Source organism: Panthera tigris, chromosome E1 (assembly GCF_018350195.1).
Source record: "Panthera tigris isolate Pti1 chromosome E1, P.tigris_Pti1_mat1.1, whole genome shotgun sequence".
Taxonomy (NCBI): Eukaryota; Metazoa; Chordata; class Mammalia; order Carnivora; family Felidae; genus Panthera; species Panthera tigris.
This window is the reverse complement of record NC_056673.1, coordinates 3,714,731-3,741,711: the sequence shown is the minus strand read 5'-3', so window position 1 is coordinate 3,741,711 and position 26,981 is coordinate 3,714,731. Positions and strand designations below refer to the sequence as shown.

Genomic DNA, 26,981 nt, shown 5'->3' with positions numbered 1-26,981 from the left:
AGGTCCCTTGTCCTTCCTACACAGAGAAAAGGCCATCACATTTTTAACTGTTTCTTTCCAGTGCCAATAACTGGATGGCTGCAGATGCCCCTGAGGCCAGGACAGTGAACAAAGGTCTGTGGCAAAAAGCGTCAGCCATTCCTGCTCCTCCTGGGATTACGGACTACATTAACCGGCATCCCTTGCAGCAGGTGTGGTCAGGTGACTCAGTTCTGGCCAATGGGACACAGGTAGAAGGGACGCCCTTCTGAGCCTCCTTCCTGCTGCCCTAAGCTCTCTCTTGCCAAACCAGTGATGACCCCAAGGCCCTAGGGGAGGGCAGAGCCTCCTGACCGAAGGAGCCTGGACCCCCGACTCACTGCTTGGAACGGAGCCGCCCCACCAGGAACACCTGCGTTGGGTCGCTGGGGCTTCTTGCTGAAGCACAAGGCCCACCCTAAGCAACACTGTCATTACTGAGTGACTGGCTGGGTACCAGAGAGGGGACACGGGGCCCCAGGGGATAACCACCAGGTCTTTATACAGTGTGGGGTGGCTGGAGTAGACAAGACAGAAATCCACAGAGGGTCCCCAAGTCCCAGTAAAACGTGTGTCCCCCTCAAATAGCTTACCCAGTAGAGCAGATGTGATTGGTACCCTGCCCAGAGCCCCCTTACGGGGCCAGCACACCCACCTCTGGCCGCTGCAGGTGCTGAAGCCTAATGGCTCCCGCTCACACTTTCTCTGAAGGCTTGCCCTGGGCTGATGGGAACTCTACTGGAAATATCTGGAAAGTGGCACGCCCCCTCCCGGGGAGGGGGGGAGGCAGTCCCCAGCCTATGGCTAGCTACACGGGCAGGTATAACCGTCCAGCCCTTTAACCTTTCTTCAAGCAGGACAGCTGTGGTATGAGTCACAGTCCAGCGCTCTCTGTGGGAGCAGCTGGAGGGAAGAGGGCAGTGACTGAAGCCTAACCCAGCTGGGCTGGAAGGAAATTTCCAAGCTGTTCTCATTTCCAAACCTGCTGCCCCAAAGTTCATGAGTGTCGAACCCGTCTCCAGCAGAAGGAATCTCTTCCGAGCCCCAATGTCAGATTTCTCCCGACGGCTCACTCCTCGGAAGGACGCTTGCTCGAGGCACCTCAGTAAATGAAACGTTGGCAAACCTGGATCCGCCCCTGGGGTCCTGCCGTCAACCTGCTGTGTGACCTGGGGCAAGTCACTGTCCCCCTCTGGGCCTCAGCCCCCCCCCGCCACCTGTCAAATGTGGGCGCCAGACCGGATATCGAGATCCAAACTTCCATGCCCGGGATGCCCTTCGGAGAAAATGCGGAGAAAAACGTAACAACCAGCGCTCTGGGGAGAAAAAGCCTCGATCTGTCGCATGTGCTAACTGCCAAGGTGTTAGTATTCCCACCAGGGCCAATTCCCAACCACCAGCGTGGCGCCCTGAAGGAGGCGGGAAGAGGGGTGCCCCGGGATTCTCAGCTGGGAGGGGTTGGATAGATCACGTAGCTCATTTGGCTTCATTTCATTGAGAAGACTGAGCCCCAAACCATCAAGTGGCCCGGAAGACACTTTCATTGGGGGTGGCGGGGGGAAGGGTCACGAAATCCATGCTCTTAAGTAAATAACTGTGGATTTAAAGTTGTGGCTACAGACTACAACCTACTACAGCCTGCACGGTATCCCACCAAGATCCCCACAATGGGATCAGGACCCTTATGGGAAGAGACGCCAGAGAGCTCTCTCCTGGCCGGGTGCACCGGGTGAGGACACAGCGGCTCAGCAGTCTGCAAGCCAGGAAGAGGGTCCACACCAGAACCCGACCACGCCGGCGGCCTGATCTTGGGCTTCCAGCTTCCGGAAACAGTGAGAAAGGAAACTTCTGTTGTTCAGGCCGCACCGTCTCCGGTGTTCTCTTGTGGTGGTGCTGGCAGACTAATCCATCACTACGATTACGATTAGTTTCGGTCTAGAGTGGTTTTAAACCTGGCAAGGTATTTAAGAAATCGGAGGGACGGCTGTGGGGGCTGCCTAATGCCCACCTCTGGGGCGGGGAGGCTTACTTTGCTCCGGGTCACTGGTTGTGGAGGTTGTGAGGGGCCAAGCCCGACCGCGATCCTGACCAGAGAGGACGGACCGTGAGCTCAGGGGCTTGGCCAGGGAGCCCCGCACAGCCCAGCTACGGTGCGCACCGCCCCCCCCGACCAGCGCCCAGCCCCAGGCCTCGAGAGGAACCCCCCCAGGGAGGCTCAGGCCTCTGCCCCCACCCTGCCCCTGCCAACAAGGACCCTGTGATATCTGTGACACAGGGGCGGGCCCCCGGGATTCCGATCGCCCCTCTCTCTGACACCTGTCACTTGTCCCATTTCTCATCGGCCATCCCCTTGAGTCTCCAGGGGGAAGAGCTCCCGGGAAGGGCTAAATATTCCGCCCCCGCTCGCTCCTCTGGCCGCCCAGGCTATCCCTTTATCCTCTTCCAGCCATGGGGAGACAATGGGGTCCTGGGACCCGCTATGCAAATGGCTTCCTTTGTGCTTCCTGGGGCGACTGAGGCCCCAAGCAGGGGGTGGGGGGTGGCAGTGCTCTCTGGGCCCTGCTCACCCCCAGCCTGACCTCTGCCCCAGCCCTTTGTGCAGACCCCCAATGGGGGAGAGCAAAGGGGGAGGGGGAGGAGACCGGGAAAGAGAAGGAATAAGAAAGGTGGTGGAGAGGGGTGATGAAGAGAGACAGAAGTAAAGGCAGAGAAACACAGAGACGGACAAACAGAGAAGGAAGGAAGGAGGACAGCTTCACAAAGGCTGCCCAGAGCAGGGCCTCCTGGCCCAGAGGAGCCAAACAGTAAGCTGGACCCTCCAAAGTGGCCGTTTCTGTGGGTCACCAGTGGTCAAAGAAAATGGCAATACCATTCGTTCCAACAGATTCGGTGTGGGATGAGTTTGGTCCCCAGCCAGGGTGCAGAGAGCAGGTCCCACACACGGGCCCCATGTCCCTTGAGCTCAGCCTCTGGCCTCCTTTCCTGGGGTGTTCTGGGGGTTGTTTCGTCCCCCAGCGACATTTGACTATCACAACTGTCTGGAAGGTGGAGGCCAGGACAGCCCCCCCATCCACCCCAACTAAGAATTTTCCAGGCCCTCTGTCAGCCACGCTGGGATTGAGAAACCCTGCTTTACACCCTCCTCCTTGATGGACACCTTAGGTCACTGCACAATGTCTCCACACTCCCACCATGGAGACACATAGCAAGGATTTACGATGTTGTCCCATTCCCTTGTCCCCTCCACTGTGAAGGTGCCTCTCTTCAGGGACATTCCCCTGAAGGAAGCTCAGAGCTCTTGCCCCCTACCCCCACCCCAAGTGACAGGGTGGGCCTACACTCAGGCCGGACATAGCCTCGCCCCTTGCCCTGCGCTGACAGCACCGAACCTGCTTAGGATCTCTCTCTCTCTCTCCCCTCTCTCTGCCCCCCTGTATGCATACTCTCTCCCTTCCTCTCTCTCAAGACAGATATATAGATGACAGATAGATAAATAGATAGATAGACAGATAATAGATGATAGATAGATAGATAGATAGATAGATGATAGATAGATAATAGATAGATGATAGATAATAGATGATAGATAGATAGATAATAGATGATACACAGATAGATGATAGATAGATAATAGATGATAGATAGATAGATAGATAATAGATGATAGAGAGATAGATAGATAATAGATAATAGATACAGAGATAGATACAGAGATAGATAATAGATAGATAGATAATAGATGATAGATTAGATAGATAGATAGATAGATAGATAGATAGATAGATAGATAATAGATACAGAGATAGATACAGAGATAGATAATAGATGATAGATAGGATAGATAGATAGATAATAGAGAGATAGATAATAGATAGATAGATAGATAGATAGATAGATAGATAGATAGATAGATGAAACTATTTCAGGAAAACATGTTGAAGCAAATGGGACAACACATTCATTGTTAAGTCTAGGCAATAGGAATGTGGATGTCCCCCCTCTGTTCTCTCTGTGTCTCTGAGGTTTTCACAGAAGTTTAAAAACTGGGGGCGCCCGGGTGGCTCAGTCAGTTGAGCATCTGATTCTTGATTTCAGCTCAGGTCACGATCGCAGGGTCGTGGGATCGAGCTCTGTGCCAGGCTCTGCACTGAGTGTGGAGCCTGCTTGGGATTTTCTCTCTCTCTCTGCCCCTCCCCAGCTCACTCTCTCTCTCTGTCTCTCTCAAATAATAATAATAATAAAAAAACGTGTAGCAACTGGTTAAGCCACGTTAATTCCAAAATATAGTAATTTATAGTAAAACTGAGAATTCGAGATAAATTTTATTCTAGATTCGGCTAAATTTTCCATGGAAAACGGATTAGCAAACCTTTCCTGGGTGAACACAGGATTTCCTTGCTGAGGTGAGAAAACCCGCTTTTTAAAGGCTCCAATGCACCCAATTCTTTTTTTTTATTTTTCTATTTTTTTTAACGTTTATTTATTTTTGAGACAGACAGAGACAGACCACGAGTGAAGGAGGAGCAGAGAGAGAGGGAGACACAGAATCGGAAGCAGGTTCCAGGCTCTGAGCTGTCAGCACAGAGCCTGACATGGGGCTCAAACTCACAAACTGAGAGATCATGACCTGAGCTGAAGTCAGACGTTTAATCGACTGAGCCACCCAGACGCCCCCAGAATCGATTTATCTTTAATCAGGCGTCTGGTCCAATTCTTCACCAGAGTTGACCCTCCCTGTGTAATGTGCTTTGGCAATATACTATATTTTTCCATTTCATATTTGAATATTCTCCTGCAACATAATTACACGGATATCCCATAATTGAGTAAGTAAAACTCTACTGAAAGACAGCTGGTTCTTCCCCTATTTTATTATAAACAACGCTGTAATAACAACCTTATAGCTAAATCTTGGCATGCATCACTATTTCCTTAGGCTAAATTCCTAGAAATGAAGGGATGGGGTCAAAGATACATTTTGATACACGATGCCAAATCATCCTTCACAAAAGTAGTACCGGGTTGCCCTTCCATAACCACAGTGGACGAATCTGTTTCTCCAACCCATTCAACACAGGGAATTACTTTTTGTTTTGTAAATAGTTACCAATTTAATACCTTTTGAAATGCCATTCCTGTTAATGTTGTTTTTTTTTAATTACTAGCTAAGTATAATATTTCAGATGCTTACTGCCATTTGCTCAAATGCTCTGAATTTCTAGTTCATTTTGTCAGCCCAATTTTGTATTAGAATCTCTCTCCCCACCCTTTCTTATTGAATTATAAGAACTCTTTATTTATTGAAGATATTAATCTTTGGTCCTCTATGTCACAAATATTTTTCTCAGCTTTTAGTTTGTCTTTCTGTTGCTTCTAGAGAGTTCTGATGTACCGAAGTTTTCATTTTTAGCCACTTAAAATCTTTCCTCTTATGATGTCTGAGTTTTATATCATATTTAGAAAGCTTTCCTCACCCCCAAGATTACACTGACATGGATATGTTTTATTCGAGAACTTTTAAGGATTCATTAAAAATACAGAAATTATTAATCCTGGGATTTATGTTGGTTTATAGCATGAAGCAGAAATCTCATTTATTGTTATTTTTTTTTAAAAATAGGCAGTTTTCCCAGCACTGATTCCTTTCCTCACTGAGAAATAATCATAGCTTTACCACCTACTAAGTTCTTATGTTTACATTTGAGTCTATTTCTGGACTTTCTACTCAGCTTTTGTGATTTCTCTATCACACTAATTTAAATATCCTGGTTACAATATTGTAAAAATCTGGGAGGGCACATCACCCTTCCCTACTCTTCTTTTCAAAAAATTCTTGACTATTAGTACTCATTTATTTTTCTAGCCGAACTTAAGGACCATGTCCTATCCCATTAGGATTTTGACTAGAATCACGTTAAACTTATTTAGGGGACAAGTGACATTTTACAGTGTTCAGTCTCCCCCACCCAGAGCACAGTAAGACCTTCCTTTTTTTTTTTTTTTTTTTTCCTGGTCTTCCATAATGTCCCTTGGAAAAGTTTTACCCTCTTTAAAAATATACATTCTGAGGATGCCCGGGTGGCTCAGTCGGTTAAGCATCCAAGTCTTGATCTCGGCTAGGCTCAGGTCACGATCTCACGGTTCATAGGTCCGAGCCTATGAACACATCAGGCTCTGTGCTGACAGCGTAGAGCCTGCTTGGGATATTCTGTCTCTTTCTCTCTCCCTCTCTCTCTGCCTCTCCCCGACTCCTGCATGTGTGTGAGTGGGTGCTCACTCTCTCTCTCAAAGTAAATAAATAAACATTAAAAAATTTTTTAAATACACTGTACTTTTAATGCTACGTTTATTTCTGCGTATTTGATATTTTGGCTACTGTTCTAATTGGGATTCTGTTTCCATTATACGAATGCTGTGTATTCACCCAGTAACACTACAGGCCAGACATCCCCTTAACATTTCACTCACTGGGACACTGTTTGTAAGTAGTTCCTGTTGATATAGAAGAAAAGTTCCTGCCCTCTGAATGTTAACTTTGCAGTGGCCTCCCTGCCCTCCTCCTACCAGTGGTAGAGGGTTTTCTTTTCGATTTTGGAAAAGGCATGTTTTTATAATGCAAATTTCATCCTGGGCGCACGCGTGTGCGTGTGCGTGTGTGTGTGTGTGTGTGTGTGTGAAACGCACCTGCTCCCCTATCCAAACTGTTCTCTCATCTAAGCTGACCCATCTGCCCTGTCTCACTCGGGGCTGCCTTGTGACCACAGGGACCGAGTCGTGCATGGTCCTCCATGCCCACTACCAGTGGCTTCAGCCACGCCAGCCCCACATGCCAGCCGGCCACACGCTCCCTAGAGCCGCTGTAACTGGCACCTGCAAAGGACAGAAGCTTTTCACTGCCTGCCCCTCCACCTCCACCTCCGTCCTCCGACCTCGCTGCTGCACGGGTTCGTCTCCTCTCTTGGCAGGATGCTACCACGCCGTCAGGAATTACCAGAAAATTACCCGAAACTGACCAACCAGCATAACTACCGGAGGCAGAATGACACAGAGGTCAACGCCACTCGCGGACTCGGAGGCCGGGGGACCTTGGCTGGAATGTGGCTGCAGCTGCACTGCTTCCTGGGACTTCTTAACCTCTCTATGACTCAGTGTCTCCTGCTTAAAATGGGGGCTCATCGCAGTACCTACCTCATCCGGGTGGAAGGGCTGGTTAATGGTTAATGACTGAGAAGAGTGCCCGGCACCGAGTAAGCATTACATAAATGCCATCTCCTTCCCCTGCTTCATGCAGCCAAAATCTGCTCCTCGTTACCTGGTCCAACCTCTTCTGGGGATGATGTTTATCTGATGGCAAATTCACCTACACAGCTGATTCCGGACAGCCTAACATCCTGTTCCATGCCAGCTTGGAAAAAACCAGGGCCTCAGTCAATTCGCAGACCCTCTTCTTCCAGGTGACATGGGCTGCCCGCGTGGTCCACGGTCTCAGCGCCTTCCAGGAGTCCTCCCCTCCACCCCCATTGGATCCACGGGTCCCTTTCCCCTGTACCAGGAATACTCAGGGCCCGGGGAACACATCCTTCCCTGGTGGCTCCAAAGGGAGAAAGACGATGCAGGCAACGTGGCCAGACTTTTTCTATATAACGCGAGGGGATATGGTCGCTGCCACACATCTGGAAAGCGACAGATGGACGTCTGCCATCAACCCCGTGTTGGCTGAGCCACGCCAGCTGGGAGATAAAGTGTGGAGGTGCCAGAAGGCACCCCTTGACCTTCAAATTCTCCCAGTGAGCAAGGGGACTGGAGGGCAAGCATGTCCCCCATTGCTGTTCAGGCCCCAGAGCCCTGTCCCCATGGCTCCCGCTCTCCACTCAGCCCGCCCCAAACCAACTAGGTTCACTTCACTCTTGACTGTGACCTTTAAACATTTGACTTCTTTTTTTTTAATTGTGGTAAAATACACATAACATAAAATTTTACCACATCACCCGTTTTTAAATTGGGGCAATTCAGTGGCATCGAGCACATCCACAATATTACCTGTCACCACCACCTAGTTCCAGAACCTTCCCGTCACCCCAAAAGGAAAACCTGTACCCGTCAAACGTCACTCCCTGTTCCTCCCCACTCTCAGTCCCTGGCAACCACTAATCTGCTTTCGGTGCGTGGATTTGCTCATTCTGGGCATTTCACGTAAGTGGGATCATACGCCATGTGGCCGTGTGTCTCCCGCATCTTCCACTCTGCACACCGTCTTCACGGTATCCCGTTCCTTTTTCTGACGGAACACTAGTCCAGGCCTGGGTAAGCCGCGCTGCGTTGAGCCACTTTTGCGACGATGGGCATCTGGGCTGTCTCCACCTTTTGGTTATCGTGAAGCCAAGTGCTTGGCCCTTAACTGACTTCCAGTTTTCGGCTCCCTGCTAGGTTTAGGGTCCAACAGCAGCTGCTGGGAAGGCTGTGTGACGAGGGCACCCAGCAGTCCCCCGCCTGTCTCGGGCAACACCACCCGTTCCCTCCCAAGGTCTTCTCAAGAGCCCCACCCCCAGCAAGCTGACCCCGTACACCTGTCCTCATGCCAACAGCCCACACGGTAATCCTGCCTTCCCCATGAGCCATCGGGAGACCCTGCATTGTCCCTGCCGTCCTACTGGGTTTTCACTGAGCATATGACAAGCCCACCGCTGAACCAGAGCCGTCACCCGGATTCATCTCATGCAGCCCCCACGGCGACCCTACGAGGCAGGGCTATTATCACAGCAGGGCCCCCTTATCCGCGGTTTTGGTCACCCACGGTCCGGAAGCAGGCGATCCCCCTTCTGATGTGTCATCGGGTCAGCAGTGTCACGTCACCCTTATGCCCACCTCCTTCGTCCCATCCCGGGGGCATTTTATCATCTCCCAGCCTCACAAGACAAAGGCTGAGTGCAGGATGGTAAGATTATTTTGAGACAGAGACCGACCACATTCGCGTGTCTTGCGTTACACATACCGCCGTAGCTGTTCTGTTTTATTATGAGTTATGTTGTTCGTCTCTTACTGTGCCTGGTTGATTACTCAAACTCTAACACAGGTATGCACGTAGGGGGCAAAGCAGAGTACGTATAGGGTTCCGTACTGTCTGTGGGTGCAAGCATCCCCTGGGGGTCTTGAAACGTGTCCTGTGTGGATAAGGTTGGGGTTGGGGCGGGACGGGAGGCGGGACTACTGTCTCAGGAAACCAGATCAGGCACAACTCAGGGTCTCAGGCTCCTGATTCGGTCAGTGCTCCGTCGGCCCCCCGTCCCGCCCCCCAACACCTGGCCAATACCCGCATTCAAGTGTTACCAGGTGGTTTTTTCCACACTCACCCAAGCTATTCCTTCACTTGGAAAACAAAAACCCCAAAAGGAGAAAGACCCAGACTCATCCAGATGGCAGGTCTATATAAACCCAATTTCCTTCCATGAAAAAAAAAAAAAAAAGAAGTATCAAGAGGTGACCAGATGAGACACATCTAAGGTCACCCCCCGCCCAACACCCACACCTGGGGGTGGAGTCCTTCCTCCGGCCACTGGGCTCCGTGGACGGGATGTCTCTGCAGGGCTGGTTGCCCGGATCTGGGGCCTCGGGAGCAGGAGGCAGGGTGCAGGCCCCCAAAAGGGTGAGCCACAGAGCAAAAGTGGCAAACGTGAAGACCAGGCCTTCCCCAGCCGTCGTCAACTCTTCACCCCAGTACCTCTGCCCACACCAAGCTCTGCAAGGGGCTGGGGAAGAAGCCCGTCACCAGAGGCACGGAGACAGCCAGCAGGCATGACCCGAAGGTCATTGCCACCGGGAGAGGCAGGGCAGGGAGGGCCCCAGTGGCCCCAGCTCGCCTTCATTCTTCAGGGGGAGGCAGACAGAAGTCTGAGTGCCTTCGGAGGCCTCACAGCCAGTGGAGACTCAACCCCAGATCTCCCAGCTCCAAACCACAAACCAAACAAACAGATCAACAACCACCCCGGAGCGGAGGTGATGGAGGGCGAGGGGAGGCAGGCGGTCCCTTTTTAGCCCCGGGATGGAGGTGTCTAGGACCGTAAGTAGGCAGGTTTGGGGTGGGCAGTCTGTATCCCCTTCCTATCCGGTTCCCCGCTGGGCCCCGGGTCCCCGGACCTCCCACGGGCAAGGCATCCCTCACCTCCCGGCCCGGGAGAGGGTCCCAGCCCGCTCCGTGAGCAGGTGGTCAGTGTTCCCTGAGGGAGCTGGCCCTTCAATGGGAACGGGTTCAGGGCGAGGTTATGTCCATCAGCTTCTAGGACAAATTCTCCGTTTATTAATTCTCCTCCATTACGCAGGCAAAAGTAAACACGCTTTTCTCAGGCAGCCTGGCACAGAGGCCTTCCCTATTCAAACACTGCAAGAGTCTTGGACGTATGAGCTCCCAGGCCTGCTTCCCAGGGGGCCCCCTGGCCTCCTGCCCGCGACATCCCAGCCTGCCGAGACAGGAGAGCGGAGCTTTGTGCGGTGGCCGGCTCCAGGGTCCGGCGCTCAGGGCCTGGGAATGGCCTCGGGTCTGCAGGAAGCACGGGAGATCCCGGTCGCCCGGGGCACAACAAGGTCAGAAAGGGTCTGGCCAAAGCTGCGGGCGGGTGTCACACCTGCCCACTTAACCCCTCCATGAGAAAAGCGCTTTGCAAAGGCGTTGAATGCCTGCTTCCATTTAAATCATGCTTTTAAAGGTGCGGGGAGAAGAAAGGAAATACACAATAAGGAAATGAAAAGAACTGATAAATGCAGGCTTTGCAAAGGCGGATGCTGCACCTGTTTCTAAGTACTTGCTCAGGAATCTTTTACCTGCGGAGCAGAGATGATTGCATGTTTTTTTTTTAAGTTTATTTATTTCTTTTTGAGAGAGAAAGAGAGAATCCCAAGCAGGCTCCGCACTGTCAGTGCAGAGCCCGATACGGGGCTCGAACTCACAAACCACAAGATCATGATCGGAGCCGAAGTCAGATGCTTAACCAACTGAGCCACCCAGGCACCCCGATGGTCGCATGTTTTATACCAGCTTCTTGCGGCCTGGGCAGGAATCTCACAATTTGTTTTTTCCTTCTATTTCCACCCCCTCCCCCCCCCCCCATTTCTGATTGGGAAGGAAAAAAAAAGCCTCAAACCACACTGCATGAGGCATAAAGTCAAGCTGCAAGCACCAGAAAAGGGGAGGCGAGACAGAGAGAGAAAGAGAGAAAGAGAGAGAGAGAGAGGGAGGTCACCACCCACCTTGCCCTTGGATGAGCCGTGTCCAAAGCCCCCAGGAGCTTGCCCAGGTGACTTCTCCTATGACCAACGTCACATGGCGGAAGCAAGAATCAAGACTCGGTTAAATGTAAGCATCTTTTGGCTGCAAAACTGCTCTCCCCCAGAGCTAGACTAATTGGGAGGTGCCTTTACATTATGTTTTTACTTATTTTTTTACGTTTTCTTTATTTTTGGGAGAGCGCCAGCGGGGGAGGAGCAGAGAGAAGGGGACAGAGCATGCGAAGCGGGCTCTGTGCTCGCAATCTGACAGTGGCGAGCCCGATGCGGGGCTCGAACCCACGAACCCTGAGATCATGACCTGAGCCGAAGTCGGACGCTCAACCGACTGAGCCCCCCCCGGCGCCCCGCATTATGTTTTTACAGAAAGAGCCTCATCCCACCTCCCAGGTCGTGCTACCTCTCCCCAGTGCTTTCCCATTACTGTTTCTCCTGGAAGTGTCCCCTGCAGCTCAACCAAAGGGGACTGAAGACTATCCGGCAACTCAAGACTGAGATCTTTTTGGTTTTCCGTGGAGTGTGGCCACAGGCACTTTCTAGAATGTTCCTCTATCCTTTCCGATTTGAGGACTGTTGACCAGGGTGGCTGGTCCCCACCTGGCACCCCCTCCAGCCAAGCTATGAGCCCAAAGCCGGGGCTATGTAACCCCTCCCGGACCAGGGACTGGTGACTCCTGGGGACCCTTTCTCATGGCAATATTTCTAATTTTTTTAATGTTTATTTATTTTTGAGAGAGAGACAGAGCGCTGGGGGCGGGGGGGGGGGGGGGGGCAGAGAGAGAGGGAAACACGGAATCTGAAGCAGGCTCCAGGCTCTGAGCTGTCAGCACAGAGCCCAACGTGGGGCTCAAACCCATGAACCGGGAGATCACGACCTGAGCCGAAGTCAGACCCTTAACTGACAGAGCCACCCAGGCACCCCTCAACAGCAATATTTCTAAATGCAAACACAAAATACCCAGAACTCCAAAGGAGACTGATCGTACTGAAATACGCTTACCCAAATATCTTACAAAAACCCAGCTTTACGGTACAGTAACGGAATAGACGGGCTTCTTTAGTAATGATTACAAATCACGATCTGGCAGAGGGTTCTGTCACTTCCGTCATGTCGAGGCAACAAACGAGCACAGACAGTATTGCGTGATAGCTGCACAATGTGACATCTGCACCGCCTCTCACGTGGTGTGAAAGGAGCTGTGATTTCCGTGGGCTGCCCACTCTGCCGCGGCTCGGGGCCGAGCTCCCCGGCGGAGAGAATGCCCGATTCCGGGCGGAGGGGAGGGACGCTGAGGGTGTGACCTTCTTCCGGTCCGGGTTCCCGGTCCCCCTGAGTTCTGTGCTCAAGGTGCCTTTTCCAGCCCCACCCCCACCTCCTTCCTTCTTCTCTGCAGCCCCAGCTGGGCGTGCAGGCAGCTTGTGACCCTGGGACCGGCAGGTGGGGTGCAGCTCTGAGGGCCTCAGGCCTGGGCGAGAAGCTGGTTCACAGGCACCAGGAAGCCCCCCTCCCTTTAATCTTGGGGGGAGCATCACGGGAAAATGCCCTGTGTTTCCATCCTCCTCGATCCAGCCCAGGGGTACCCCTCACACCCAGCGGCGCCCCGATGGTGATTCTGAGGCCTGTGGCAGCCCCCTCCCCTCCCCACGGCGAAGCAGGACACGCCTACCTTCCGGTTCCTCCACGCTGCTGGCTGCGGTGGTCGGGGGTGCCACGGGGATCTCTGTGGGGTTCGGGATGGGAGGAAGAGAAAACCAGGTGAGAAGATGTTACTTTTGGCCTTAGAAAAAGACGAGCACAGCACAGACTCCTCCCTGGGCCCTCCTCCCTTCCCCACTCCAGAAGAGGAGGGCCAGGGAGGAGGAGGAAGCTGGTACGGGTGCCCGGAATGTGGCCTTGTTCTCCTTCGGGGAGGCACGTGAAGGGACGATGCGGGGGGATCTGTGCCCCTGGCCCGGGCTCCCGCAGGCCCACACCTCACAAACTAGGCCATTTTCTCCGTGGCCAGAACAGACCGGCCACGGAAGATCCAAGGGCCTCAGAGACGCATGCGCTTTCCGGGGGTCGCTCCCTTTGTACCTCGAATGGCAATTCCTTCATACTAGCTCCCGACTCCGCCCTGTACCAGGAAAGGGGAGGAGGTTCAGCCAGTCTCCAGGGGGGAAACCACAGACCAACGGTCCCTGAGGGGAGGGACTGGCCTCCCCTGGTGAACAGAAGGGTCACAAAGGTCTCCACGAATCCCCCCAGACTCTGGCCACCATCTGGCTGCTGGGGGCAAGACCTCCCTCAACCTCAAGACTCTGGATCAATTGGGGCCTGAGGCTTGGTGGGTCGAGATGGAACACTCAGGCCTGGGGGCCTGCCGGAGAGTCACCTTCAGAAGGAATGGGCAGGGGACCCAGCTCTCAATTAGGAGTCAGATCCTGCTCTCGGGGGACTTTTCTCTTGGCCCTCATGAGCTACGCGGTCCCAGCAGAGTTTCCGGAGGGAACATCGATGGCCCACGTACACCCAGCAATGGGGCTCCCCAACCCCAGTTCCTGGGCCAGTACTGGGCCATATGCAGAGGGCCCGGCTCCCAGACCTGCGACAAGTCAGGCACCAGCCCCCAGGGAACACTGTCTGGGTGTCTGTAGCCAGCGGGTGGCCGCGGGAACACCCGGGAATCCCGTGGGAATGCCTGGGCCCAGCATCGGCCCGCCCTTTGTGAGGGGAAGGGAGAGAAGGCACAGAGTGGGTCGGAAAGCGAGGGTTCCACTTCCCGAGGTTTCTGTCTCCTTCTGTCCCCAGACTGTGGACCATCAGCTCCATTTCAAAGGCTTTGAAGTGATGTTTCCAGCCATTTCTGAGCTCAACCCCCAGCCCCACCTCCCCGTGGCAGCCCTGGGTTCCCCCAGCATTCCACAAAGATTCACTTTGCAGCTTTTTGGACAGATGGAGGAGAAGGGTTGTGGCCAATTCTAAGACTCTGACAGCTACATGTAGTCGTGAAAACCATTTCTCCCCTGGATGGATACTGAGCTCAATTTCCCAAAGGCTGGGGTCCGGGTTATCAGCTGTTACCGGACCCCTGGGAACATCCCGGGTCAATGGACTCTCCTGTAAAGAGCCAGCCAGTAGATACATTCGGGGCTCCGCAGGTCGTCCGGTCTCCACTGCAGCTACTCAGTTATCCTACAGCTCAAAGCAGCCGCAGACAAGCAGATAAACCAGTGGGCGTGGCCATGTCCCCATAAAACTTGATGGACACTTCACTTTTCATTGCCTATCATTCCACACGTCATAAAACATTAGTCTTCTGACTTTGCCTTCAAGCGTTAAAAAATTATTAAAAGAAAACATTGAGCCACACTAAAACAGGTGACGGGTCAAATCCCCAGGGCCAGAGTGGGCTCACCCCTGCTCTGGAGAAACAGACCTCATCCCTCGGGTCGGCCTGCTTAGCCGGGACCCGATATTTTTCTGCTCTCCCTTCTGGGTTGAGTTGGCCTTGCACAAGGAGTCGAGAAGGCCAAGGCCGGGGGAAGGCTCCCAGCCAGACTGGACGTCCAGCCAAGGCTAAGTCTCCATCATGACAGATGGTTCCATCCTACCAGTTGCAGAACAGTAAGCCCCTTCTGAGCCGGGACCGCTGCTGAGTGACCCCTGCCGTCTTGCTCATCCCTTCCCCTGGTTTCAGCGACTGAGGAGTTAACAGCTGGGCCGAGGGGCCCCCAAGACACTAAGGGGTGCTGTCATCCATCATGGCCCCGGGGCGGGGGGGTCACGCATGGGAACCTGTAGTGTCAGTCCCTTGTGAACCTGCCAGGGCAGGGGGGGAAACTGGAACCCCGCAGCAGCCACAACGGCGACCCCCAGGACAAAGCCACCCCAGGTCCAACGCCAAGGCAGAATACAGGAACAGGCCCTGGGTGGAGGAAAGGGGCTCGCTTTCCTCTGGGGGCAAGAGACTCAGTCACTCTCAGGACGGAAAACAGCAGACTGGCTCTGCTGAGCTCCCAGCTGCTTCTGCAAGAACCCCACGGGTATGGCGGGGAGGTGGGGGGGGCTCGCATGGGGTCCCACCGAGTACAGCGCATCGAACACAGAGACCCCATGTCCATCAGCGCTCAACCCGCTGGACGTCAGCAGTCGGGGTTGAGGAAGGGTTTCCCTCCCACACAGCCGGGGGCGGGGGCAGGGGGGCGGGGAGGCTCGCACGTACTTATGCAGGGAGCGATGGGGGAGCGGCTCTGCTGGTAGCCTTTGGCACAACGGTTGCAGGTGATGCCGGTCACGCCATCCTTGCAGGGACACTGGCCGGTGGTCTGGTTGCAGGTCTTGCCAGCAGCACCCACGGGGTGGCAATCACAGGCTGTGGAGGACACAGGACAGGAGGGTCAGAGGGCGGGCAGTGGCCAGCCCCTCCCTTGGGGCTCCCCTTTGAATCCCATCCCGGACGAAGAGCGGGCCAAACACACACACACACACACACACACACACACACACACACACATTCCAGAGGCTCTGAGAACTGGCCACCTGGAAATGGGGAATGAAAATCAAAATGGACCATCTTTTTTTTTTTAAATGTTTTATTCATTTTTTGAGACAGAGAGCGTGAGCAGGTGAGGGGCAGAGAGAGGAGGAGACACAGAATCCGAAGCAGGCTCCAGGCTCTGAGCTGTCAGCACACAGCCCGACACGGGGCTCCTGGACCATGAGGTCATGACCTGAGCTGAAGTCGGACGCTCAACCGATTGAGCCGCCCAGGCGCCCCTCAAAATGGACCACCTTGAAAGGCTGTTTCAGCAGCAGGGAAGCAAAGCAGGGGAGCCCCTCCAGAGCCCCGAGAGGAAGGCTGGCCCGAGCTCGAGAATGTTTTGGCAAAGGCCAAGCCCACAGGCTGATCACAGGTGGGAGAGTTCAGAATCTCAGCGGGTGAGTCTGTGCCCCTCACTCCTCCGCCCCCAGCCAGCTCCCGGCCCCCAGGTGTCCTTCCCTACCCTCCAGGTGGGAGGAATGGAGTTGGGGGCCCGACACGGCCGCGGGGCTGGCCAGGTCTGAGATGGGTCTCTCCAGGCCGCTGTGCCCGCCTTGATTGGCAGCCAGGTGGCCCGAGACCCAGGCTTCTGGATGGCACAAGCCATAAGCTGTCGCACCAGGAAGGGACACAGGGGTCACCTAAACACCCTGACTGGATGTGTCAAGACTAGAGAGGGGAAGAAACGTCCCGGGGCCTCGCAGAAAGGGAGCGGCCTTGCTGGGAGGTGGAGGCCCCACTGGGCAGGTCAGACAGCAGAGACAGTGTGGGTGGGGGGGGCCACCTGAGTCCCTGGCTGAATGTGATGGGTTAGGAAGTGGGGGGGGGGAGGGGAGTTGTCTGCAGGAAGCTGGTGTTTCTGCCCCAAGTGGGGAAAAAAAATCCAAGAAAATAAGGGCGAGCAGAGGGTCCAGCCAGGGTCCAGCAGAGGGTCCCCTCCAGGGAAGGGAGGCCCTGGCTGTCACGTGGGCAGCCCGGGGTGCGGGTGGGGGGAGGTTGTTGGTGGCTTTCTCTCATTGAAGGATCCACGGGAGCAAAATGGAACCGTCCCAATCTCTCCCGTGTATACAGCAGTAAAATCCCCCCCAGGAGCCGGTCTTCTTAAATCAGCCCTACGTTCATGTTCATTCCCTGTTGGTCTTGTCTTCCTTTGTCTCCTCTTCCTTAGTAAGAAAGGACTCAGCCTGACACAAGCTGGGGCTTGTGCTGTGAGGGGGAGATGGCTGGAGCAAACCTCTGGCCTCTCCCTGGGCCCTTCAGTCCCCTCCTGCGGCGGGAAGGGTGACCGAGCACGGGCAGCATCTCTAAGACGGCCACGTGGAAGCTGAGGGCCCCAGCACGACCCCCCACCCCCCACCATCCCGAGCCTGATGGGGGCACAGGCACCGGGTGGGTGTGGCCTCCCGAGGCTCATGCCAGCTGACCTCCCGTGGCCTGCCTTGCAAGCTTGCTGGTAATGCAAAGATTCCTGCCAAACTTCCTCCCCTCCGTGCTGACGGAACACAGCTGCGTGCCAGTAACTTCTGGATCCCGGCACTTGGCTGCAAGGAGGTCACCAAAGGTTGCTCGGGCACTGAAGGGCCAGAGCTGAGCCACCGTGGGCACGGGGCACCTCTCCCGAGGCAAGAGCTGTCCAGAGCAGAATCTGGGCCAGGGGTGGGGGTGGGGGGTGCATCAGGAAGGCAGCAACAGTCCTCACCTCACCTCACCCCCTGCCCACCTCTAGTCTTTGCTGCCCCTCGCGGCTGGTGACCTGTCGGCTGCCTGGGCAGGAGCCAGGCGCCGGCTGACAGCGGTCGGGGCCGAGGGCCATCCTCAGTGAGGGCAGGCCCGTCCTTGGATCAGAGAAAGGGGCTGCCTCCTGCTGGGTTTCCAATCTATCTGCCCCGACTCTGCCAACACTTTGAGCCACTGGCCCCTTTCACCTGGTCCGACAGAGGCAGCAGGCTGGCTGGGCTTCCGCGAAAATCGCTATTCCAGGAAGAGACGCCACCGAGGTCCCAAAAGGTGGGGGCCTCACAAGGCTTACTCGGGTCCCTTCTAGGGCGGTGGGACCAGCATTCCTCCGGCTCAGCACCACCGCCCGGATACCTGTGAACACCTGAGCGCACCCACACGCTCTCACACGCCGTCCCCTCGGCTCCTCACGCCAGCCCGTGGAATCGGCACGGCCACAGAGGAGGGGACTGCGCGCTGGCCCGGAAAACCACAGGGGAAGGGAGGCAGGCGGGGCCTGATCGCGGAGGGCCTCAGCGTCTCCGGACAGCCCCCTCCGGAGTTCCTGTTCTACAAGGAGAAAGACCTGCTTACCTGTTGAGACCAAGACTTGGCAGGATTGCTGTTACAGGCGGCCAAGTGCAATCCTAACAGCCTCACCCGGAGCTCATTCTCAAGTCCAAGCACAACAGCCCCAAAGTAAGGACCTTCCCCCAAAACCTACAGACAGAGAAAGCCCAAGTTCTCCCCTCCGTGCAAAGAAGGGTGAGCTTCAAGGTGTGGGGAGAAGGGACAGGTGACAGTGCCCCACAGTGGCTTCCTCTGTAGCCTGGGACAAGACAATCCGCTAGCAACGTCTGAGGGAGGGAGTCTGAGCCCACAAAGGAGGCCCCAGGCCCTGGCCCCTGGGGAGAGAAAACCAAAGGGAGCTTGCTGTGTCCCCTCAACCCTGAAGCATGGCCACACACACACCCAGATTTCTACAAACTCACGTGCACACATACTTAGACCCCCACAGCTACAAACACACACAGACTCCTACAAACTCACACGCACTGGCTCAAGGGGCACCACAGCGGGCAGGGCAGTGGAGGGGTGGGGCGGGGCTGAGCAGGGGCGCGGGGTGGGGGTGGGTGGGAGATGCAGAAGTGAAGAGAGCGGAGGTCTTTCCTTTTGCGAGGGGTCCGGGGAGGGGACGAGGACAGAGCTTCCCTAATTCTTCCGAGAACGGGGCCTGGGGCAGGGCGCGTTCCGCCCCTGGGAGCCCATCTGGTGACTCCAGTTTCCCTGGAAGTCAGCCACTTTTTCTAGGAGGTCAATCCCCTCCATGGCAGGTCACCCTGTCTGCATGGGCCAGGCAGCACCTGGTCATGGGAAACAATGTACCCGAGGTTTTTCCACAAAGAGGAAGGTGAGACCAGACGGAAGCCCAGGGCCCTGAGAAGGCGGGAGGATTAGGTTTCTCACGCACTCGGCGGGGCTGGAGTGCCTCCCGGTGCAGAGGGGAGCCCGGGCCGTCTCTGCCCAAGGCCATCAGTCAGGGCCAGCCAGCTCGGGGCACACAGGCGCTTTCACATGAGCCTCAGGAGGCCCAGGTCCGGGCCTGTTCCTGCCAGTACTGCTGTGTGACTCTGGGTTAGTGCCTTGCCCCCTCTGGACCACAAGGGGCTCATCTGTAAGGACGGAGGTCTGCACGGCCACTAAAGTCACTTCCAACTTAGTGTACTGCTTGTCTCCACGGCTCCAAGGACCCAGCCGGCACCCCCGCCGTCACTGCGGTCCTGGCCCAGAGGACGGCGCCCAGTGCACCCGGCCTTCCGTCCACACCCTCTGACCATCCTGCCCCGACACTGTTGCCCGCTGAGCTGCGCCAGGATCTCGCGGAGATTCGGTCTGTCAGCTAAGAGAAGCTCACCAGGCGTTTCTGGGCGCCCTGGCAAGGCTGACCCGAAAGGCAGACCGTCCCGACCCCGGGCCGCCTGTCCCGAGCACTGCCTCTCCCAGCACCTTCTGATGTGCTCTGTCCCGGGTCCCTGAGGGCCCACAGCCACCATCAGGACGGGGCGCATGTCTGAGGCCGGCCGCCTCCACCGCGGCTCACACCGTGGCTTTTAAAAATCCATCCTGGGCTCCTATCAGGGGATCTGGTTCCTTTTCCCGCAGCCCTGGCCCCAGGGGGCCCTCCGGGTCGGGCAGGACCCTCCAGGGGGCATGCTTGCAGAGGACAGGTGAGCTGGCTCGGCACCCGGACCCTCTGAAGCTTCTCCAGGCAGAAGGGGTGAGAGGGAACAACCACAGCGCTGACCCCGGCTTCAGAGGTCATCGTGGCCGCCACCTGGGCTTCCAGCCAGTTGGGAAGGACAGCTTTGGACCTGATCTCACCTACAGGCTCAACTGTGTCCCCCCAGCATCCATGTTCCTAACCCCAGGTACCTCAGAGCGTGACCGTCTTTGGAGAGAGGTGAATAGGGTAAAATGAGGTCACCGATGTGACTGGTGTCCCTCTGAGAAGAGATGAGGACACAGACACACACAGAGGTAAGACCGTGTGAAGACAGGGGGTGAAGGTGGCCATCTGTAAGCCAGAGAGAGGCCCCAGAAGAATCCAGCCCTGCAGCCTCCTTCACCTCACACTTCCAGCCTCCAGGACTGTGGGGAATAAACGTCTACTGTTTAAGCCCCGCGCCTTCCCAGGCCCATTGCTGGCCTCGAGAGAAGGCAGACAAGCAGCCTGGGGATCCTGCTCATACTGTCAGTGAATGTGGCTGCTCCCCCAAGGGCCGTGTGTGCCTGTGGTGCTGGGTGGGGGTGAAACATTCTCCTCTGCGTTGATGAGACTGGTCTGTGTGCCTGGATGCCATCCACAACGAAGGCAGAAGCAGGCAGGGCCCTCCATGTGGGCGAGGGTGAGCTCCAGCTGCTGTGGGAGATCAGGTAGGGAGGAGGGAGAGGGAGGAAGGAAGAGGAAAGAGGAGGAGGGAAGAGGGTTGAGAAGAGAGGAGGGTGGGGGGAGAGAGATGAGGAAGGGGAGGAGGGGGGACGGGAAAGCTGAAGGAGGAATAGGAAAGAGGAGGAGGAAGGGGAGGAGGGAGAGGAGGAGGAAGGAAGGGGGGTGAGAAAAGAGGAGAAGGAGAGACAAGGAGGGAGAGGAAGGGGGAAGTGGGAGGACGGGAGGACCAGGAGAAGGGGGAGGAGGACTGGAGCACGCTCAGTGCAGGTGACGGTAGCACAGGAAGACAGAAAAGGCCAGCATCGTCAGAAAATCAGGTTCAGATCCAAAGGGTTCCCACGTCTCTTGTATGTGTGTCAGGCCTTGTGGGGGAAGCCTGGTGGGAAGCCCCTCACCCAGAGGTGGTGCTGGGAGAGGACAAATGTCAGGTGCTAAGGGGTATCCAAGAACCTGCTTTTTCTCCATTCCCAAAACAAGGTGAGGACTGGCCACCAAAAAGAGAAATGTGAAAGCTGGCTAGGGCTGATGGGGTGTTCCAGAATGGAGGGGACCTGGTACAAGGTGGGAGATCGGCGAGGTGGGTCTCAGGGAGGCCGGGCAGGAGGGGGAGTGAGTGCTGACCCAAGGACAACTGGTGACCAAGTGAGTTCAGGGCTGTGAGGAATGGGAGATGGGGAACAGGGAGGTCCAAAGACACAGTGTCAGAGAGTCCTATGGAAGCAGCTTCCTACCATCACTATCACCCAATCAGGATACAGAACATTCCAACTCTCCCAAGAAGCCCCTCTTGTTCCTCTGTGGTCAGCCCCCCATCCCAACTCCTGGCAACAACAGATCTGTTCTGTCCCTATAGCTTTGCCTTTTCAGAACATTGTATTCTGGGACCATACAGTACGTACAATGTATAGATGTATGGCATGTAGCCTTTGGGACCGGCGTCCTTTACTCAGCCAAATGCACCCGAGCTGTGTTTGTGCTGCTGTGTCGATCAAAAGCCCATTCATTTTCATTGCTGCATAGTATTCCACGGTGTGGATTGCAGGGGTTTACGGGAGACCTATAATTTTGTAAGAAACTGCCAAACTGTTTTGCAGAGTGGCTGTGCCATTTTGAGTTCCCACCAGTATATGAGTTCCAGTCATTACACAGCCTCGCCAATGCTTGGAATTGTCAGTATTTCTTATTTTCGATGTTCTAACAGATATGTGGTGGTGTCTCAAGGTTTTACTCTGTATCTCCTTAATGACTATGAGGGTTCCAGTATTTAATTACCATCTGCGCATCTCTGTTAAGTACCTGTTCAAGTATTTTGCGCATTTCTAACTGAATGGTCTGTTTTCTTACTGTTGCGTTTTGAGAGTTCTTTACATATTGTGAATCTCGTCCTTTGTCGGATCTGTGATTCGCAAACATTTCCTCTCATCTGTGGCACAAGGAACATTTTAAAAGCTAAGCCAGACATATCACTCAAGTCTCTCCTCTCCTGACTGCTCCACCTCGTGGCTTCCACTGCTCTTGGAATGGGGCCCACCTCCCGTCCACGTTCCCAGGAGCTGGCCCTGCCCTCTGCCTTGGCTCACTTTCTTTCCACCCTGTGTATTTCCTCCATGTGACTCACCACAATCTATAATAATCCGCTACTTACTTTTTCTCATTTGCTTTCCATCAACCTCCCTCCAGAAAGTGAGCTCCAAGGGAATGTGTCTGCCTCAGTCACCTCTGTAACTACCCTGGCTTCTGCATGTAGCAGGTGTTCAGTAAATACTTGCTCAATCAGTGCACAAACTTGGGCCAAATCCCGGCCCCAGCGGGGGGCAGCAGGAAAGATAATCCCCTCACATCCTAGATCATCAGCAACCACAGTGTGGAACACCCCCCACTCCTAAATTTTCCATGCTCATGAGGGAGCGAGGATAATTTACATCCACAAAGTGCATCTCAGCTGTCTGCGTCCACCTCCTCCCTAGCTGTGTTTTCCTTTCTCCCAGCAGTTGCTAACAAGGCACAAAAGAATAAATGTTTCAAGTCGCACTACCTCGCCTTTCCCCTGCCACCTTCGGATCAAGGTGCAGACAGCAGGAAGCGAAAGGGGAGCAGAGCCCTCTAATCCCAAGCTGGGTTATTTGACCCTCCGTGATCTAGTTAACCATAGCCTTCCTGCACCTGATTTACAGCCGAGGCAGAAGGCACGGGTCCTACAGATGGTTCCCAGAGAGAGGCTGAGGGGTGTGTGTGTGTGTGTGTGTGTGTGTGTGTGTGCGCACAGGCTCAGGGCAGGTGGCCAGGGGCTGGGCAGCAGAGTGGGGAGGCGCCGGAGGGCCTGGGTCCTGTGCAGTGGGGTAGTGGGGGCCAGCTGGGGCCTGGCATCCCCCTCCCAGCCCCAGGCCAGTCAGGTGCCCCCAAGAGGCTGCCAGGCCTTCCTTAGTAGCCCTGAGATGTACTTGGGCACACACGCGGCCCGTCTCCACCTCTCCGCAAGCAGCTGCCCGGCACCCATCTCTGCCGTTCAATTCATTTGTCATTTTTGCTCCCAAGGCGTGTCAATCCTTGATGGAGAGTGTGCAACGGCATTGGGGCAAACCCCGGGGCCCTGCCCAAGTCCTGTGGGAATTGGCCTCCGAGTCCACACCCGGGCCGAGCCCTTCCAGTGAGAGGGGCCGTTCCACTCACTGAACACACTAAGGCAACCTGAGGTTCTCTGCTCTGTGTGCGTGCTGGCGGGGGCAGGGACCCCTAGTTATTCATCTTAACCCCCCCTACCCCGTCGCCTAATGGCTAACAGGTACGGAGCACAGGCCTCGTGCCGGGACCTCCTCTACATCATCTGGTTTCCTCGACATCCCCAAGCAAAATGCTCTCCATCAACTGGGGAAGCTCAGATATGAACGTTTGAGCTTTTCTGCTCAAGAGCAGGGCCTCTGGGGACTTCCCAGGAATGTCCAGGATGGGTGGGCTTCAGAGAGGAGGTGGCTGACAACCGGGGTGCCAGGGAATGAGACACAGAGTAGAGCCTGGAAGGCCCCGCAGGGCACTGTGTGGGCCGGTCCCGGAAGCCACGACTCTCTTCACTTGTAAAGACCCTGGGACCCAACCACCTGCACCCGATTTCCTGGCTCCACCAGCTTTTCCAAGTTCCCGGGCCGCAAACTTCACTGACACAGGACACTGTCCCATTGTTGTGGGGTGGGGGGGGGGGGGAACCCGTAAAATTTTGAACATTTAAAAAGAGCACGCGGGATGTAGAATGTGGAAGTTGGCTGGGACTCAGAGATCATAAATCTGGACGCGATTTCACAGAGAAGGATACTGAGGTCTAGGGAGGTCACATGACTTGCCTGCCGCTGCAGGCTTTGAACCCGGAGCCAAAGCCAGAGATCGGGATTTCTGACCTCCACGTTCCCCAGGGAACAGGGAGAGGATGCGCCCACAGCGGCCACAGTCGGAGCTGGCTCTTCCATGGGGGATTTTCTCTCTCTCCATGGGTGCTGGGCCATAATAGCACCCTGATAGCACCCACCCCCTCGTGCGGTGGTCTCTGTCCTCTAAGCTGGGAGCTGCTGTGGCCGCCGAGTGCCTTCCTGCCTGAGACAACCATCCTTTCCCCTGCGGTCCCGGCAGAACAGACAGGAAAAGGAAAGGTCACAAGGGACCCACAGAAAGAAAGGGCGTTCCCAAGGCTGTTAGGCTTTTGTAGGCTGCACGGACACCGCCTTAGAGTCAGGAAGGAGTATGGGGTCCCAGGCTCCTAGCTGTGCTGTGACTAAACCCTCAAATGATCCAATCTCACAGGCGCGTGCGCACACACACAATCTAGCTGTGATAACCAGCTGATCCAATGCCTTCCTCCGGACACAAGCACCATAGGACGCACCAGCTAAGCTCCCAACCTTGCCCGGCAAAATTTAATTTTTTCTTTTTCTTTAAATTTTAAACACAACCCCCTCCCACCCAGTTTTCATCAAGAGAGCCATAAAAAAAAAACACTTGAATTCACTGATAAATCTCTCCTCTCAAAAGAATAAATCCTGGGGATCTGTGAGCGCCTCCTTTCTCAACGCCAGCACAGCCCCCCAACTCCCCGACCTTACTCCTATTCCCCAGCGCTCAGGTCTCATCTGACTCGTTAAATAAACCAGAATCCCCCCAGGGCGGGGTGGGTAGGACTCACGCGTCAGTATTTTCAAATCTCCAGGTGATTCCAAATTGCAACCAAAGGTGAGAACAAGTTAGAGAGAAATCTACTGAGGGTGCCCTGGAGTGATGGTCGAGAACCGAGGGTAGGAAAGACAAGGGGAGCCGCGCTCATGGTCAGGGAGCCAGAGGGGGTGGGTCGGGGAGCCCACTTCCTCCCCAGGTTCTCGCAGAGCTGAGGGAAGAAACAGGGGGTTGGGGGGGGGGGCAGCGGCGAGGACCAGCGCGCGCTGCCCCGTGACGGCCCGCATATTCCAAGGACCCGGACACCTTCTTGGTGACCTGCACCGGCCCACGCTGACCGCGGCTTTGAAGGGGGCAGCGCATCCAGCGAAAGAAACCCTGCTGCTCAGCGACGTGGGACTCAAGCCCTTTTGTGCGGGGGCGCTAGATGCACCGGTTAATTTCTTAATTCTCTTCGCGACTCGGTTCGCGGGAGACTCCCGGAACGTCTTTATCCGTCACAGATGGTTCGGGAAGATGATAAATTAATATCGTTTAAATGGAGACACGGCTGGAATGGTTAAAAGGCGGCGTCTTCTCTGCCGGCCCCAAAGAGAAAAGAGCCCCCAAGTCCATAAAGAAGACAAACGATAAACAAAACCGCCTATCTTTTGACAGATTCCAGGATGAGAGTATCTTTCACAAACCATTCTGCGGAGAAAAGGGAGAAATTCATCTCATCTGACTTTGTATAGGACAACAGCCCACGCCATAATGAGGCCTTCCCAGTGCTGTGAAATTGCACTGAATAGCCGAGAGTGCAGCCGCCTGTTCCCTGGGCATGTTTATTACAGCCCTTTGTATGCACCAGCCCGGCCAGCCAGCCCCGGGCTTGGTTCTAAACCAGGGGAGGGGAGAAAGAACCCAACGAATTTGTTGCTATGTAACTTCCCAAATGGGACGACTGCATAATAACGTTTGGAATCTAATGCCCTTGCTCCAAGCTGTTCTTGTCTGGGTCCAGCCCTGCTCCAACCGATCAAGGTCGAGAGCCAGCCAATCATCAGCAGTGCCTGGGTGGCCTCAGCCCCCTGCCTGGGGCTCCTCCCAGGCCCTGGGAAGTCAGGGGTAAAGAGGGCCCCAGTGGCCATTCCCAAGCACCCTCAGGTCAACTGTTGATTGGAGTCAAGAGCCTCTGTCAGTTGTCCCAGTGCCCCCCACCCCCACCCCAGTGCAACGCTTCCAAAACAGAGTGAAAAAGCACAGAACGTGAGGCCACGACGGGGCTCCCCAAGGTGAGCCCCGGGAGGCCGGGGCCTGGCCAGGCTGCACATCTCCAGGACTTGGGAGACTTCAGCAGCCTCTGAGAGCAACCCATCACAGAGCAAAATGCTGGGACCATTTCCTTAAACCGTCCCGCCCTGCAAAGACAAGACTGTGGACAGACTCCGTGGGGTGGGAGTTGGGGAGGGACAGAGAGACTCCTGTCTGAACACCTCAAGGGTACACAGTCCCCTGCCGGCATCTGACCTCCTGCAGCCGGTTCCCCCCAAGAGCTCAGGGTCTCAGTCTGGTGGGAAACGTCCCAAGGGGGAACAGAGGATTCAAAGATTCAGCCCCTCCGTGGAGGGGGAAGGGGAAAGATCAGGAACTTCCGAGAGACGCCTTTTCTCACCGATGAAAAGGCGGGACCTTTCAGGTCACATTCCTCTTGTTCACCAATCAGGGAAGGGATCTTCTTCGCAGTTGTCTTTCCTCCCCAATCAGGAGGCAGGATCCCTGAAGCCTTGTCTTCTCCTGCAAGTCAGGAGACCCCTTGTCCCACCTCTGCCTGCCTGTCACGTTTCCCTGGCAGGATCCGCAGGCGTCCTTCTGGGCAGAATAGGTTCTTACATTTGTCCTCTTCCTTGGGCTCTTCTCCCAGGGTCCCACCAAACCTGGAGGCAGCTGCTGTCCAAGGCTCAGAGGGAAGACAGAGCCACCAAGGCCAGCCACAGTGCTCGAAATAACGAGACAGGACCACCGGGTGTCTCCACGCCACTTAACCGGAGTGGCAGGGCCCCAGAGGATAATCTGCAGGTTCCCAGGACCCTGTGGCTTCCGGACATCTCACCCTGAGCCACGAGAGGCCACACGTGGCTCTTGCACCTTCCACATCAAGCGAGCAGAGGGAGAGGAGGCAAATGGTAAGATGACGGAGGCCCCCGCTCCCAACTGCCTCTGCAGGGGACACAACTTTCCTTCACGAAAGGCAGAAAGAAACTGGCATCACAGTACATAACCACTGCCCTTCAACGCAGAGCTGAGACCTTCTCCACAAGGGGCACGGGGCTGTCCACCTGAGTGCCTCCCGGTGATTAAAA

At 55.2% G+C, this 26,981-nt stretch overlaps 1 protein-coding gene across 1 annotated transcript in view; it reads right to left on the bottom strand.

Moving 5' to 3' along the window:
• Positions 1–26,981, bottom strand: part of NTN1 (netrin 1) — a 170,003-nt gene that overhangs the window by 35,245 nt on the left and 107,777 nt on the right. Inside the window, exons 3-4 of the mRNA XM_042966267.1 lie at positions 15,501–15,650; positions 12,963–13,016 (exon numbers count right to left, since the gene is read on the bottom strand). Of these exons, the coding sequence (XP_042822201.1) occupies positions 12,963–13,016; positions 15,501–15,650 (204 nt within the window). The remainder of the gene's footprint in view (positions 1–12,962; positions 13,017–15,500; positions 15,651–26,981) is intronic.